At 47.5% G+C, this 14,701-nt stretch overlaps 7 protein-coding genes across 7 annotated transcripts; 5 read left to right on the top strand and 2 right to left on the bottom strand.

Moving 5' to 3' along the window:
* Window positions 1–464: 464 nt before the first annotated feature.
* On the top strand, window positions 465–671 carry Bathy13g00190 (unknown protein; the record flags this gene model as incomplete). The annotated part of the gene is made up of 1 exon (XM_007509563.1): window positions 465–671. The coding sequence occupies one exon, from the start codon at window positions 465–467 to the stop codon at window positions 669–671; it is 207 nt and encodes a 68-aa protein (XP_007509625.1).
* Window positions 672–1,057: 386 nt separating this feature from the next.
* On the top strand, window positions 1,058–3,256 carry Bathy13g00200 (sulfate permease family protein; the record flags this gene model as incomplete). The annotated part of the gene is made up of 1 exon (XM_007509512.1): window positions 1,058–3,256. The coding sequence occupies one exon, from the start codon at window positions 1,058–1,060 to the stop codon at window positions 3,254–3,256; it is 2,199 nt and encodes a 732-aa protein (XP_007509574.1).
* A 148-nt stretch (window positions 3,257–3,404) lies between these two features.
* Bathy13g00210 (predicted protein) lies at window positions 3,405–4,628 on the bottom strand (the record flags this gene model as incomplete). The annotated part of the gene is made up of 1 exon (XM_007509506.1): window positions 3,405–4,628. One exon carries the CDS (start codon window positions 4,626–4,628, stop codon window positions 3,405–3,407), a length of 1,224 nt encoding a protein of 407 aa, XP_007509568.1.
* Window positions 4,629–4,832: 204 nt separating this feature from the next.
* Window positions 4,833–5,903, top strand: Bathy13g00220 (phosphoribosylanthranilate isomerase; the record flags this gene model as incomplete). Its single annotated transcript, XM_007509582.1, has 1 exon — window positions 4,833–5,903. The coding sequence occupies one exon, from the start codon at window positions 4,833–4,835 to the stop codon at window positions 5,901–5,903; it is 1,071 nt and encodes a 356-aa protein (XP_007509644.1).
* A 248-nt stretch (window positions 5,904–6,151) lies between these two features.
* Window positions 6,152–8,128, top strand: Bathy13g00230 (predicted protein; the record flags this gene model as incomplete). Its single annotated transcript, XM_007509373.1, has 1 exon — window positions 6,152–8,128. One exon carries the CDS (start codon window positions 6,152–6,154, stop codon window positions 8,126–8,128), a length of 1,977 nt encoding a protein of 658 aa, XP_007509435.1.
* An 813-nt stretch (window positions 8,129–8,941) lies between these two features.
* Bathy13g00240 (cathepsin D (lysosomal aspartyl protease)) lies at window positions 8,942–10,828 on the top strand (the record flags this gene model as incomplete). The annotated part of the gene is made up of 1 exon (XM_007509339.1): window positions 8,942–10,828. The coding sequence occupies one exon, from the start codon at window positions 8,942–8,944 to the stop codon at window positions 10,826–10,828; it is 1,887 nt and encodes a 628-aa protein (XP_007509401.1).
* Window positions 10,829–10,895: 67 nt separating this feature from the next.
* Bathy13g00250 (predicted protein) lies at window positions 10,896–14,699 on the bottom strand (the record flags this gene model as incomplete). Its single annotated transcript, XM_007509364.1, has 1 exon — window positions 10,896–14,699. The coding sequence occupies one exon, from the start codon at window positions 14,697–14,699 to the stop codon at window positions 10,896–10,898; it is 3,804 nt and encodes a 1,267-aa protein (XP_007509426.1).
* Window positions 14,700–14,701: the final 2 nt, after the last annotated feature.

Here is a 14,701-nt window from a genome sequence, read left to right on the forward strand (position 1 = left end):
AGAGAGAGAAAGAGAGAGAGAGAGAGAGGGTGAAGAGTCGCGAAACACTTTCTTATTGGAGTCGTCAAAATTGATGAGAAAAAAGAGAAGGGAGAGGGGGTGACGGTGTCAATGATGTTGTGAATGCGCTCCTCCTTCCTTCCTGGAAGAGAGAGGGAGTGAGAGACAAAACGAGACCGGTTTAGGCTGTTCAAGGTCTCGGAAAAGCCCTAGAAAAATGAATTTATGGATTTCTTTGGTGCTGGTGCGCGCTGGCTGAAAAGAGTTTGTCTCGAAGAGAAGAGCAAAAAAAACAAAGAAAAGAGAAGGAAATTTTTGACTCAAACAAAACAAACAAAAAAGAAGAACCAACAAAAAAGAAACGATCGAAACGAGAAACTGACCAAACACTTTCCTTTCTTTTATTACGCAACACACACTATTATTATTATTATTAAACAACAACAACAACAGGCATCGCCAACATGAACAACACGGTGGACATCCAAGAATTGGCCGGCGCGAAGACGCCGTCCTCCACCTTGAACGGCGCGAACAACAAAGGCATCTTTCGAAACCAAGCCAAGGCGGTGGACGCCGCGTGCGCGAATCGCTCGGATTTACGAAAGAAGGCGTTAGCGAGAGTTTCGGCCGTGCACAAAGCTGGACGCGTCGCGAGAGCGAAGAAGTAGAGAGGTTTTGGTTTTGTGTTCTGAGAGAGAGAGAGAGAGATTGATTGATTGATTTGTAATGCAAGGAGTACTAAAACATTTTAGAAAAAAGAACGATAACGAACCAACTCGTAGTATTAGTATTCGTTTTTGTGTCCATGCTGCACTTTTTCACTCACACAACAACTTATTGAGATAATTTACGTTCACATAATCACTCGCGAAGAAGAAGAAGCGCGTGAAGGGCAAAAAGAAAACAAACAAACGAGATATATATAACAGAGAAGAATACATCGAGAGAATCGCACGTAGTCTTCTATTCGCACTCAACTCGACTCTCTCATCTCTCCCAAAAGCTCTTCTCTCTTCTCTTTTAGATATACTCAAAAGAGTTTAAAGGATAAAGAATGGCCGCCACTGAGACAAAACGAGAGGAACGACGGGAAGAAAGAGACGAGAACCAAAAAAGTTCGGAGGAGATGAACTTCATGCAGCGCTTTCACGCGAATCACGGGTTCTCGGACACGCCGTTGTGCGGCCTCGCGTACGCGAAGGAATCTTTCAACTTTTACAAAAAGAACAAGTTACGATTGAAAAATGAAATCTTGTCTGGTTTGACGGTGTCGATAGCGCAGGTGCCAGAATCGGTGGCGTTTAGTTTCGTGGCGAAAGTAGATCCGTTAGTTGGATTATACGCAACGTTTTTTCTAGGAATAATCACCGCTCTCATCGGGGGGCGTCCAGGAATGGTTTCTGGGGCGGCGGGCGCGATGGCGGTTGTCGCCGTCCAAATCATGGAACCGAACGGCTTATTGCCGGTGGAGAAACTTGTCTCTTTAGGGGAAATTGCGGGATGCACGGAGATTACAGATTCGTGCAAATCGTTAAGAGATCAAGCGTACGATAAACGCGTGGAATATCTGTTTATGGTCATGATTCTGTGCGGCATTTTGCAAATAGTTCTCGGTCTCATTCAAGCCGGTCGCTTGGTGCGTCTCATTCCCAACACGGTCATGACCGGTTTCGTAAACGGTTTGGCGATTATAATTTTCAAAGCGCAGCTGGAGTCTTTTCAAGAAGTGGACTGGAAAAAAGGATTCAAAGTGTTTGATTCGACCGGAGCAGGGGAAATTTCATCCGCGGACATTACGCGCGTCTTTGCCGAAGAGTTGCCGGATTTATCTGCGGATCAGTTGAACACTTACGTCGGCGCGATTCTGAGCGAAGCAGACGCGGATAACTCATCGACGATTTCTTTGAGTGAATTCAAGTCAGACAAAGATTTTCTCATTCACACTGGTTACGAGGAACAGAAAACGTGGAGAAGTGCATCTGAAGCATCGACGTGGATTATGCTGCTGTACGTGTTTGGGTCTATGTTAATCGTCCATTATTTACCGCGCTTGACCAAAATGGTCCCAAGTTCACTCGTATCTATTCTTTCGTGCTTGATTTTCGAGCACGCTATAAACAGAACGGCCATAGGAGCAGACACACCCACCGTAGTAGATTTATCTCCGGTAAAAGGAGCGTTTCCGACGTACCACACTCCGGATGTGGATTTAACGACGGAGTCGTTTGGAATTATCGCTCCGTTGATATTTTCCTTGGCGGCGGTCGGGTTGATTGAATCTGTATTAACCTTACAGCTCGTGGATGAAATCTTGGAGGATACGTCTGATGCGACTGGTAGATGCACGCAAGAGTGCGTCGCGCAGGGCGTCGCAAATCTCTTGAGTGGAATGTTCAAGTCTATGGGCGGGGACGCGATGATTGGCCAAAGTACAATTAACGTGAAATCAGGAGGAATCGGAAGATTATCGACCGCTTTTGCGGCGACCATGTTTTTAATATTCGTAGTTGCGGCTTCAAAAGTTATCGAGTTAGTCCCCGTCGCCGCGCTCACGGGTGTGTTGTTCATGGTTGTTATTTACACCTTTGATTGGAGTTGCTTATCCCTCATGACGGGAAACGTTCGATCTCTTTATATTCCAGGTAGAAGAGAAGGAGAAGACGCGCAGCAAGAAACCACGGGAAATGACGAGCAATCGGCAAAGAACAACTCGTACAGGGTGGATTACGCCGGTCGTCGCCGTCGTAAATGTTTCGCGGATACGACCGATCGCGTGCGTTTGCAAGACACGTTTTTAATATTGTTGGTAACGATCTTGACGGAGCGCACAAACTTAGCCATCGCGACTGGTACCGGGGTAGTTTTCGCGGCACTATTGTACGCGTGGGATAATTCATTCAATGCGCTCGATGTAGTACGTACAACTGAAACTTTAAGCGATGGAACGGAGAGAGCGGTGTATCGATGCTCCGGGGAATTATTCTTTGGAACGGATCGCGCGTTTAAAAACGAGTTTGCGCTTCGCGTCGATCCAAACGATATCGTCCTAAACATCGATAATTGCAGAGTGTGCGACTACTCCGGCTTAGCAGCTATGAACTCCTTGTGCGATAGGTATCTCGCTCTCGGGAAGACTTTGCGAATATCAAACTCCAACCCGGAAAACGCGCTCATCATGGAAAAACTCGGAATAAAATTCATCCCGGCCGTTTTTGATTCCAACGAAGGAGTCATCCCGCCGTTGACGAACTAAAATATTAAATAATAATAGCTTTTAAAGTCATCATCCCATAAAACTAGTTAAAAAGAAAGCGTGCTTTTGGAAGTCGTACTACATATGTGCTACTAACATTAAACAAAAATATGTATTAAACAACACGCTCGAGAGGAAAAGGAAGAGATCATTGTACTTCGTTATCCTTTAATACCTTGGCTACTTCCGCGGCGATGATGTTTGCCCACGCCTTGTAGCCCATATCGTTTGGATGCACGCCGTCTCTCGCGGTAAACTCGCCTTCTCGAATACCATCACCGCTATCCCCCCCATGCATTCGGACGGCATCTCTCAGCGCTTGTAGCGTGGGAGAATTGATAAACAAAGCTTTACGTTTCCCTAGCTTATTCGCGACTTTTTCTTTTTTGTCGTCCCAACAGTCGTTCAGTTTCAAAATAACTTCGCGAAGTGGATTCGGAAATAAAGGCGCGATGTGCAAGGGATTCCCCGGCAACACGACGAGCGCGTCGCTCCCGACGACGTTCTTGATTTCTTTGATCACATTTTCCAACTCGTTCTCGAAATTCTCCCGAAAAAAGATTTTTCCGTGAAGAAAGCACGTTTTCACGTCATTAATCCCGCACAGAATTATCACCGCGTCCGCTTTCCTCGCACACGACGACGACGCTTGTTGTTGTTGTTGTTGTTGTTGTTGAAATTGTTGTTGTTGGAGAAAAAACTCGTTCTGTGCGTTTTCATCCTCCTCCTTCTCCTCCACCTCGTTTTCGACTGAATCATGACCACTGCTATTACTACTCCTACTTCTGCTGCTACCGCCGCTATCGTTACTGTTACTAACGCTTCTTCTACTGTTGTTACTCTCTCTGAGCTCGGGAAGCACGCACGACGAAATATCGCTCAACGCTGCGCCTTTCTTTCCAACCGCAATCCATTCGATCTCCACCGATAAAAGCTCCGCCAATCGCTCCGCGACGATTCTCGCCAGCGCCGGCGTATTCGTCGTGCAACCCACGCCGGTGGCGAGCGAATCGCCCACAATCACCACGCGTTTCCTCTCCTTACTTTTACCTCTTCTTTCTTTTGTCGTCGTCGTCGTCCTTTTTGTCCTCGAAAGCATCATCTTTGTCGCAGAAACAAAAGTACTCTCATTCTGTTCCTCTTCTTCTTTCACTTCTTCGTCTTCTTCGACGAATCCACATCTCGCCAGTCCTTTAAACGACGTCCCTCTCGTCGGCTCTTCTTCGATGGGTTCGTAACTGTAGTGCAAAAACATCGCTTGGGAGAACGTCACGGTCAAACCCGCTGCGAGGAGTGTCATCACGGAAGAGACCGTTGAGCGTGTCAGCGAGAACAACATTGATGTTGTTGTTGTTCTCGTCGTCGTCGTCATCTTCTTCTTCTTCTTCTTCTCCTTCTGGGTTGTTGTTGTTGTTGTTGTTGGAATCTCTTTTTCTCTCGTTCTCTTTCGTCCGTCTGTCTGTCGTCTCTCTGCGAAAAAAAAAACAACAAAACGCACACGTGAAAAACGCTCTTCTTCACAAAAAAATTTCTCTTTCCTCTCTCATCAGACGAAAGAAGCAAAAAGAGAGAAGAGATGACGGCGACGACGATTGCATCATCGACGAGGATGATGATGATGATGAAAATGGTTTCGACCACCACCACCACGAATACTACACGTCGTCGTACTACTACCACGAAGAGCAAGCCTTCAAAAACCACTTTGAATAATAATGCGTTGTTCTCTTCTTCGAAAAGTTGTCGTCGTTTGGAAGCAACGAGAGGAGGAGGAAGAAGAGAAAGAACGAAGAAGAAGATATCTTCTTTCGATCCTCCTCGCGCAACATCATCATCATCATCAGAACAACAAGAACAAGAAGAGCGAAAAACGAATACCCCTACTAAGAAGAATGCGATGAATTTCGATGTACCTAAAGTGGTGAAAATTTGCGGCATCACCACCGCGGAAGATTGTCGCGTCGCCATCGACAGCGGCGCCTCACACGTTGGGATGATCTTATGGCCCAAGAGTAAAAGGTCGGTCGATATCGAACGAGCGAAAAAGATCGTAAAGGAGTGCGAAAAGAGTAAAGAAAGAGTGATAACGCCAGTCGCGGTGTTCGTGGACGAAGACGGAGCGACGATAGCGAAGATATGCGAAGAGCTTGGATATAACACGCACGCGCAGTTACACGGCGATTTGGCCAGACAATCTCTGAAGGATATTCCGCAAAAGATCAAAGTTATTTGGGTGTGCTCGGCGGACGAGAGCGGGAAAATCGTGACGGAAATGCCGGGGGAGAGCGAAGAGGAGTTAGCCTCGAGAAGGAAAGAAATGTTATCCGGGGAGAAAGGGTGGAAAGCACCGATTGATTGGGTAAATGGACCGAGGAAAACGGTAGATTACGTGTTAATCGACGGCGTCAACGCCGGATCTGGGGAGAAATTCGAGTGGGAAAACTTAAAAGTTCCCAAAGGATGTTCCAGGAAAGGATGGATTTTAGCCGGTGGATTGACGCCGGAAAACTGCTCCGAAGCGGTCATGGTGTTACGTCCGAACGGTGTGGACGTCGCCTCGGGCGTCTGCGACGAGAGCGGCGTCGTAAAGTCGAAAGAAAAGTGCGACGCCTTCGTCTTCAACGTTCGAGCCGCCGCCGCGAAGTAGTCGAGAGCGAGAAAACGAGAGAGCGTACGTTTAGTTGAGAAGAAGAATAACGTCATCGCGCGAAATGAGAGAGACAAAAGAGAGTTAGAGAGAGAGTTTAGTAAAACACGCACTACTTAATACTAATTTTGCATCGCACAGAGTAATACCTTTGCCTTCATTATGATTTATAAACATGAACACGCATAACGCTCGCGCTTCAGAACACGCACACGCTCGTCTTCAACGGCTTTTGCATCCTCATCATCATGTCAAAGAAGAAGAAGAAGAAGACAAAGACAAAGGAGATAAACACCTCGCTCGCTCGTCGCGCAAAAGTAAACAAAAACGACGCGTCGTCGTTTCTCTCCTCTTCTGTCGTCGAAACGAACAAACAGAAGCGCGTGTGCGACGTCGCGTTGCGAGCGGGAAATCTGACCTCCTCGGTGAAAGCGTTTTTGCACGTCTTGGACGACTTGCTTTTGATCTCAGACGATCACACAGGGGACGATTCAGACTGCGACAAAGTGTGTTTGTTCTCCTCGGAGGAACAACTCTTTTCTTTTCGCAATCTCTCTCAACTGTTGGAGAGAGTGCTCGCGTTGTGTCAACTCCGCGCGAACGCGAAAGCGGTGAAGAAAGTCCTGGGAAAAGTCAAGCAGTTGAACACCAAAAATGTTGAAGGGCGTCGTCGTCGACGAGTGTTTACTGCGACGACGACGACGACTCATCAACTTCTTCGTTTGACGAACGCGTCTTTGCGATGCGCGTATTTTACGTTTTGCGCGGCGGGAGATGCAAACGCAGCCGCAGAGTTACTCCTGATTGAGAATAACGAGGACGGGGAGGAGGACGTCGTTGACGAGAGCGGAAAGAGCGGAAAGGGCGAGAACGTGAGCGGCGTCGAGAAGACGATCGAGAAGATTGGTAGGGAGAATTTAGTGCGAGGGTGTTCGTTCGCGAGGAAGAGTTTCAACGGCATCGGTGGTGGTCACATGGTCGTCGTCGGCGAAGAGGAGAAAGAGGACGAGCTTTTGTGGCGGGTATTGAAATTAATTCGCAAAAGCAGCGACGACGAAGACGACGAGGAGAAAAAAACGAGGAAGAAGAGCGCGGGAAGACTCGCGCCTAGTCTCGAGATGAAAAAACGAGAAATGATTCGTGCGTGGATGGTGAGCGATGATGATGCTTCTCCTCGTCGCGAAAGAGTTCGCGTGGAAATTAGAAACAGAGTTGAGTTACCCGCGCGTTCGGAAGAGGAAGAGGAAGAGGAAAAAATACACGCCGCCGCTTTGCGTAACAACAATAATAGCTTACGCTTCATCGTTTGTTGCGAGGACGACGGTCGACGGCGACCGGCAAATCGTTTACCGTTGAAACTCTTTCGACCAGTCTCTCCAAACGCTTTGGTACTCGCGCCGGCAGGCTTTCGAGCGCCGAGAGTAAATCGCGTCGATTTGAGTCAAACGGTTGGACCCGGGATATTCGCGTTGACGTCTGTTTTCGCGAAAGCAGAGTGTGAGTTATTCGTTCGAAGCGCTTTGGCGTGTGGACTCGTTAAAGACGACGAGAACGACCAAGAGTCGATGGAGTATTGCGAAATATGCGTGTATAATGCTGTCGTAGAAAATATTTGGCAACGAATTCGCGACCATTTCCACGCCGACGAAGAAGATGCGTTCGAAGACGACGACGACGAGGACGACGACGATAATTCTGTCCACCATTATTGGCTTCCTGTCGGCATAAACCCGCGGTTTCGAATATTCAAATACGACGATAAGAGCGTCTATCGCAGACATCTCGACGGCGCTTGGCCGTGCGGTATGCTCGACGAACAAACCAACGAATTCATCGTCGACGCGAACGCGCTCCTCGACGGTAACAACACTAATAATAAAGAAAACCAGCGGACGACGCGCCTCACGTTTCTCATCTACTTGACCGATAGCTTTCGAGGTGGCGAGACGACGTTCTATTCCGTCGATGATGACGATCATACTAACGAAGAAGAACAGAAGAAAAAAGTCATCGTCGGTAACGCCGTCGCGCCGCGAGTCGGCGCGGTCTTGTGCTTCCCTCACGGAAACGCGAAGAACTCTCCCGTTCACGAAGGCTCGAGACTGTTTTCTTCCTCAAAACACGACGACGACGGGGACTCTTCTTCTTCTTCTTCTTCTTCTTGTAAATTCGTCGCGCGTACCGACGTCGTTTTCGAAAGAAAGACAAAGAGGAGAAAGAGGTAAAATTTAGTATTTTAGAGTAGTACCAAAGAAGTGTCAGACTGTTTAAACCGAACGGTGAGTTCAAAGATATCCCTCTCCGGGAATCGAAGAAACCGCGGAGACGCAAATACCAGCGCAAAGAGCAACAGCAACAAGAAGAAGAAGAAGAAGAAGAAAATGTCAATGTCTTGGAAGAAGGAGATGTCGAAAACAATAACATCGACCAATAATAATTAAACGTTTAATTTGCGCGGCGCTGCCTAGGAGCGAACGCGAGTAGTAACTTGAACCACTTACGGGTGTTGTAAAGTATCAGCTATTCGAAGCATGCTCATGGGACGACGATTGGAATACTCGAGCAGAAATTTTAAACCGGGAGCACCGTGGTGGTCGCTATTCGGAGTACTCTCATGCGATGAGATTTGGAAACGGAGGAGAAGGAGAGGACGTAAAGCTTGTGCGACGGCGTGTTCTGTTAGAATATTCAAGATTGGGAGTCCTAGTTGAGTTGTAATTTACCTAGTCAGAGTAGTACCACAGTAGTTTAAATAATAATAATAAATTTGCCCAAAATTCACAAAATGCAATCATAATTTCATAATTTCTCGCTCATATATTGTTTAATAATACTAATAATAATAAAGGAAGAAGACGTGTACCGTAAGAAGAAGAAGAAGAGAATTCGTTTTTCGACTTCGTTTGGTTTTGTCTTCTAAAAGTGTTCGTTTTACTACACTTCGTTGGTCTTCTTTCATCTTTTACATACCAAAAGCATCATCGTCATCATCATCATCTTCGTCACGAATTTTGTGCGGTGAAGAAGAATTCCTCATCATGTTCCCTAAAGAAGAAGAAGAAGAAGAAGAAGACAAACGTCGCGCACGTCCTCGTTCGTTGACGATAACGCTCGCTTTAGTAGGAGGAGCGATGCTGATGCTGTTTTATGATGGTTTTGGTGGTCTTCGGTATCATCATCAACGTAATAAGAGTAATAACGTCCAAGGAGTTCTTCACCGCGTGTCCTTGCAAAAAAAGGTGCCTTTGATGAAAGCAAACGAGGACAAGGAAGCGATGAGCGAAAACTGGCAAACGAAGATGAAAGCGTCCAAGCTGCGCGCGAAACACGCGGAGATGAAGAAGAAGCAAATGGTGGAGAAGTACACGAGAAACGCCGAAACGAGTTTAATGGAGGACAAGAAGATGGAATCGTCTGAAGACGCGGCGATCGGAGGAGAAGGAGGAGCGACGTCGTCGGTGCCCATCGCGAATTACATGGACGCGCAATATTACGGTCCGGTGGAAATCGGAACGCCAGGGCAGAAATTTCAGGTGTGTTTCGATACCGGGAGCTCGAATTTGTGGGTGCCGTCGTCAAAGTGCAAGTTTTCTCAAATTCCCTGCGACGCGCACGAAAAGTACGACAGCGAGAAGAGCAGGTCGTACGAGCCGAACGGTGAGGATTTTGCAATTCAATACGGATCTGGGTCGTTGAGCGGGTTCTTGAGCTCGGATACGGTGCGTTTGGGAAATTCGATTGAAATTAAAGATCAGACGTTTGCGGAAGCGACGAAAGAGCCGGGATTGACGTTCCTTTTCGCTAAGTTTGACGGGATCTTAGGATTGGGATTTAAGGAAATCGCCGTCGACGGGGTCACGCCGGTGTTTGATAACGCCGTCGCGCAAAATCAAGTCGAGAAAGATCAGTTTTCGTTTTGGTTAAACAGAGATCAAGACGGAGACGGTGTGGTTGATGGTGGTGAACTCGTCTTTGGTGGCGTCGACGAGAAGCACTTCGTCGGCGAGCACGTCTGGGTGGATTTGACGAAGAAAGGCTACTGGCAATTCGATTTGGATGACGTGAAAGTTGGTGAGTTTTCATTCATCGACGACAAAAACGACAAGACGACGGTGTCGTTCTCCTCCTCTACTAAGCATCAAGCGATTGCAGATACAGGAACATCGTTGCTCGCCGGACCTTCCGCCGTCATCGATAAAATTAACGACGCAATCGGCGCCGAAAACTTGATGATTCAAGAGTGTAAGATTGCCATTAAACGTTACGGCGAAGAATTTTTGGACGACATCGAAACGTACGATTCGAGTCAAATCTGCGAGAGTTTGAACATCTGTCCAGCTGCCGCTGAAACAAATGCGATTGAAAAAGAAATAAGTGAGCCAACCGGGGTGTTGGCTACGTCTCGAAAATTATTGATGACGACGAGAGAGGAAAAGAAACATCGCGGTCTTCGCGGGGGTCTCTCGCTTTTGGGCGATCTTTTCAAACCGTCAAAGAAGAATGAGGAAAAAGAAACGAAAAAGAGTAAAGTTGCGTGCTCGGCGTGTGAAATGGCCGTGGATTACGCGAAGGAGTTATTGCAAGCGAACGTGACTCGTACGGTTGTTTTGAATGAACTCGAGAAGGTTTGTGACTTTGTCCCGGCGCAGCCGGGTGGACAAGCCGGAGTCGATTGCAACGCCATCGTTGAAATGCCAAATATTTCGTTTACAATTGCCGGTAAATCTTTCGAATTGACGCCGAAACAGTACGTCTTAGAGATTGATGATGGACAAGGCTCAAACACGTGCATTAGCGGTTTCATGGGTTTAGATGTTCCTAAACCAATGGGTCCTCTGTGGATTCTAGGTGACGTGTTTTTGGGACCGTATCACACGGTATTTGATCACGGCGGGTCCAGAGTCGGCTTCGCGAAAGCCGCGTAAATATACTATCATTATCTGTTGTACATACAAATTTTATTTTACAAGCTCACTGCTACTGTTCGCGTGTTTATGAATATTCTTTATTTTCTCCCGCCGAAGCTTTCGCAGCTCTGGACAAAGCTTTTTGATATGAGTACGGATTATGGTGACGACTGATTGAACCTTGCGAACCGTAACTTCTCGGATCCGACAAAACTGTGAGTGGATGTGGCGTGTTGAGTATCACTCTCTGCGCCGCATCTCGAGTTTGTTCTCGCATTATCACCGATAGATCACCGCCGACGCCTTCTTTCGCTTTGGTCAAGAGCTCTCTATCAATCTGGGAAATGATCAAGGACGCCGTTAATGCTGCATCCGCTTGCGTTAAGCACGCAATCTTGTTTAAATTCTCAGACAGAGTCTTCGTCGTTGAAGTTGTTGTTGACCCTCGCGTTTGAGCTACTTCATCGGCGTAAAAATCAAGTTTACGCTCGTCTTTTTGCGCATCGAGCCAATGCGATTCTTCGTCGAAACTCGCATCTAGACTCATCGTCGATATCGAACTACTTTCGCGAGCTTTAGCGGCGATTATGTCGTACATTTCTTCTCCTTGGAGCTTATAGAATCCCGGTCCTTCTGGTAAAAGTGGATGCGCCGAACCGTGTACGGGTTGTAAAAGATACATGTCACCCAAAGGTGCGTACATCATTTCTTCGTTTAAGAGCGTAGGCATGTTCACGCATTTGAACGGCCGAGGACAGGGAGCCGAGCCCAAAATAGAACGCGTCCACGGAGGATAATAGCACGAAAACGATCGAGGTACGATATCTTTGCCCATGATGACGCCTTTAATGAAATCTCGCTGCAGCCCAATCCTTTGCATCAAATCTTCCGCACCGCGATCGAAAACGTACGGCGACCCGAACGTCCAGATATCATCGAGCGCGTATCGAGGAACTCCATTTCTCAGAATGAGCATCAGACCGAGCAAATACGCCAGAGATCCACCGATTGAATGACCAGTTAATTTTATCCGAGCCTTCTTAGAGCCAAACGTCTTCAAATGGTCTTTACACAATTTTTCAACGCGATCGTACATTCTTTGCGCGCAAGCGTACGCTCCTTGATGGACTCTGATTTCTTTATCCTCAAACGTCGTGGGTGTCCAAGTTAAATTGGTTTGCCACGAGGCAAAGTTGGTCGATCCTTCGACGACAATCCATAACGTTGCGTTTTCCTTGTCTACGCCCACGCAATAGTTCACCGGCATCACCGCATTCTCACCGGCTTCTTTGTTATTACCATTCTTCTTCTTTTTCTTTTGTAATCCGTTTTCCGAAGACGCTTTCGATTTTGCTCTTTGTTTTTGTAACTCGCTTATTTTCTCGCTTTCGCGTAACAACGCCGAGCGTTCTTTCTTCAACGTTTTCTGAGACTCCGAAACTCTGGTGAGCTCTTGAGAAACCAAATTAGCGAGCTCCGTGGCTTTTCTTGCAGCCTCGGCCGCGTTTTGATCGTCAGGTTTTAATTCTCGCATTCTCTTCACCGATGCCAACGCTTTGATGGCTTCATCCGCCGCCGCAGAAGCTAAGCGAATCGATTCTTCTCGATTGTGTCTTTCCTTTTTCAAATTTTCTAAAAGAATTGCGTTGTTCATCTCCGAGTCGGCGGCTTCGGCATCGGTGAAGTTGATATTCTCAACACTCGAGGTTTGGACGAGTCGTTGTTGTTGTTGTTGACTGTCGTTGCCACTAATTTCATCCTCCGAAAGAGCTTCTTCGTGCTCGTGCGAATTCCATAACATGGTCAAACCGTTTCGAGTTAAACCATCCTTTGTCGTTTGGTCCGGAAAATTATAAATCCAAGAGGAAAGAGAACAAGCAATCCTAGCATTCTTCGTATCTTCTTCGGACGCTCGATATAAGGACGAGGAAACCATGTTTCTTAAAGCAGGCTGGAGAATGCTATCCAAGTTATCGCTTCTGTCGGTTTCACCGGTTGATGTTGTTGACCCGACAAAATCTTCCGCGTCTTCATCAATCGCCGCCATCTCTTCGAGTTGCCTCGTCACAATTTGCGAAAGTTTTGCGCCTGGCCACGACGTTAGTTTCGCTAAAGTTTCGGTAATATTCGACGCAACAATCGCATCTTCGGCTACTTTACGAGCCGAGTTGATTTTACTGTACAAACCTTCGTCGATTCTTTTCGTTTCTACCAGTCCCTCTTGTTGTTGTTCTCGTTGAATATCGGTATCGGCGTCATTCTCACTACTCTTCTCTGCAGACTTTTGTGCTCCTGGCTCGAAAAGTTCTCTCAATACCAAAACTTGTCTGGCAACAACGACAGTTTGTTTACGCGAGGAAGCTGAAGCTTCTTTTAATTTGACCTGGGCAGCTTCGAGCGCTTGACGCAAAGCTTGAATATTTTCCGGCTGACTTTCACTCAAGCCGCGTTTACCATTTTCGGAAGATGTCAAAGAAACGTTCTTCTTATACGTCGCGCTTTGACGATACGTTTCGATGCGTTCGCGCACTTTCAAAACGTCATTTGCCGCTACTTCGACGTCTCCAAGCTTTGCTTTTGCTTTGTCTGCATTTTTAATCGCCTCGGAGAGCGCCTCCTTTAAATCGTTGAACGTATCCTCTTCACTTTGATTTTCGGCGGTGATGAAAGCCCCGCCTTCTTGCGCTGTTGATGGTGGTGGTGGTGATGATGGTGATCTTGGCGTGCGTGGCGGCGATTCTCTATCGATTTGTAAGTCAATCTCTTGAATAGCGGCTGTTAATTTTTGCAAGGCGTTGTTTGCAACCGCGACGGCGTTTACGTTCGCGTCGCGAAGTTGTTCATCGATTATTCGTTCGTCGTCTTCTGCGTTTACTTCCTCACTTTGCTCAGCTATGCTTAAATCAGCAGCAGCATTAGCAGCAAAAGTAGTCGCCGTTGCAGTCGAGGATGAAGATGATCCAGAAAACAAATTTCCGATCAAAGGCGGAAGCGGAAGACGCGAAAGAAACGCGCTCGCGTCTGGGATCCAGTTTGAGCCAGCATTCGTTGAATCTTCTTCTTCTTCTTCTTCTTTTGTCGTCGTCGTCGTTGTAGTTGTCGTTATCACTGGAGTGGTGGAGTCAGTTGTAGTAGTACTATTTGCCGCGGTGGTAGTGAGCCTCTTCTCTTCTCCTTTCTCGGCCGGCGCTTTCTTGAAATGCCCCATGAACTGATTCGGAGTATCAAACTGTCTTTGCCATTCCCACCTGCTGTCCTGGTTCTTTTTCCTGCCCTCAATATCACCACTGTTACTACTACCGCTACTATTACCATCTCTTCTCGTCTTCTCCCTTTTTCCACCGTCCACGTCCACGGTCTCCGCACCCTTCTCGATTCCAACCGTCAGCGAAGTTTCCTCTCGTTCTTCTTCTTCGACGTCGTCTTCGTCTTCGTCCCAGGAAGAGGACGACGCGCCGCTGAATATATCCTCCAACGTACTCACGGACGCTCGTAAAATGTCTTCCCAGAAAGTACCCGTCCCATCCGCATCCACTGCTCCTTCAACATCCGCCCCTTGGCCCTCTCCTTCTCTCCTCTCGTCGCCTCCGCTCCTCGTCGTCGCCGCGCCGCCTCTTCTCTCGTCGATCGCCGCGGCGCCCGCGACAGAAACCGCGGCAGTGGCGGTCGCGGGAAAGTTTTCTTTTCTTGGCGTCGATTGAGTCCTCCTCAACGCTTTCACGCGTTCTTGCAACTGTCCAATCTTCGCTCGCAACGCTTCTTCGTTCGTGGTCAAATTTTCGCTCACTTCGGCAACCTTCTCGTTAAAATCATCGTCATCCGAATCGCCGCCTTTTCGAGAAGAAGAAGACGACGACGACGAAGAAGACGGGACGACGCGCATCCTCATCG

This window comes from Bathycoccus prasinos (assembly GCF_002220235.1).
Source record: "Bathycoccus prasinos genomic : Chromosome_13".
NCBI classification, from domain to species: domain Eukaryota; kingdom Viridiplantae; phylum Chlorophyta; class Mamiellophyceae; order Mamiellales; family Bathycoccaceae; genus Bathycoccus; species Bathycoccus prasinos.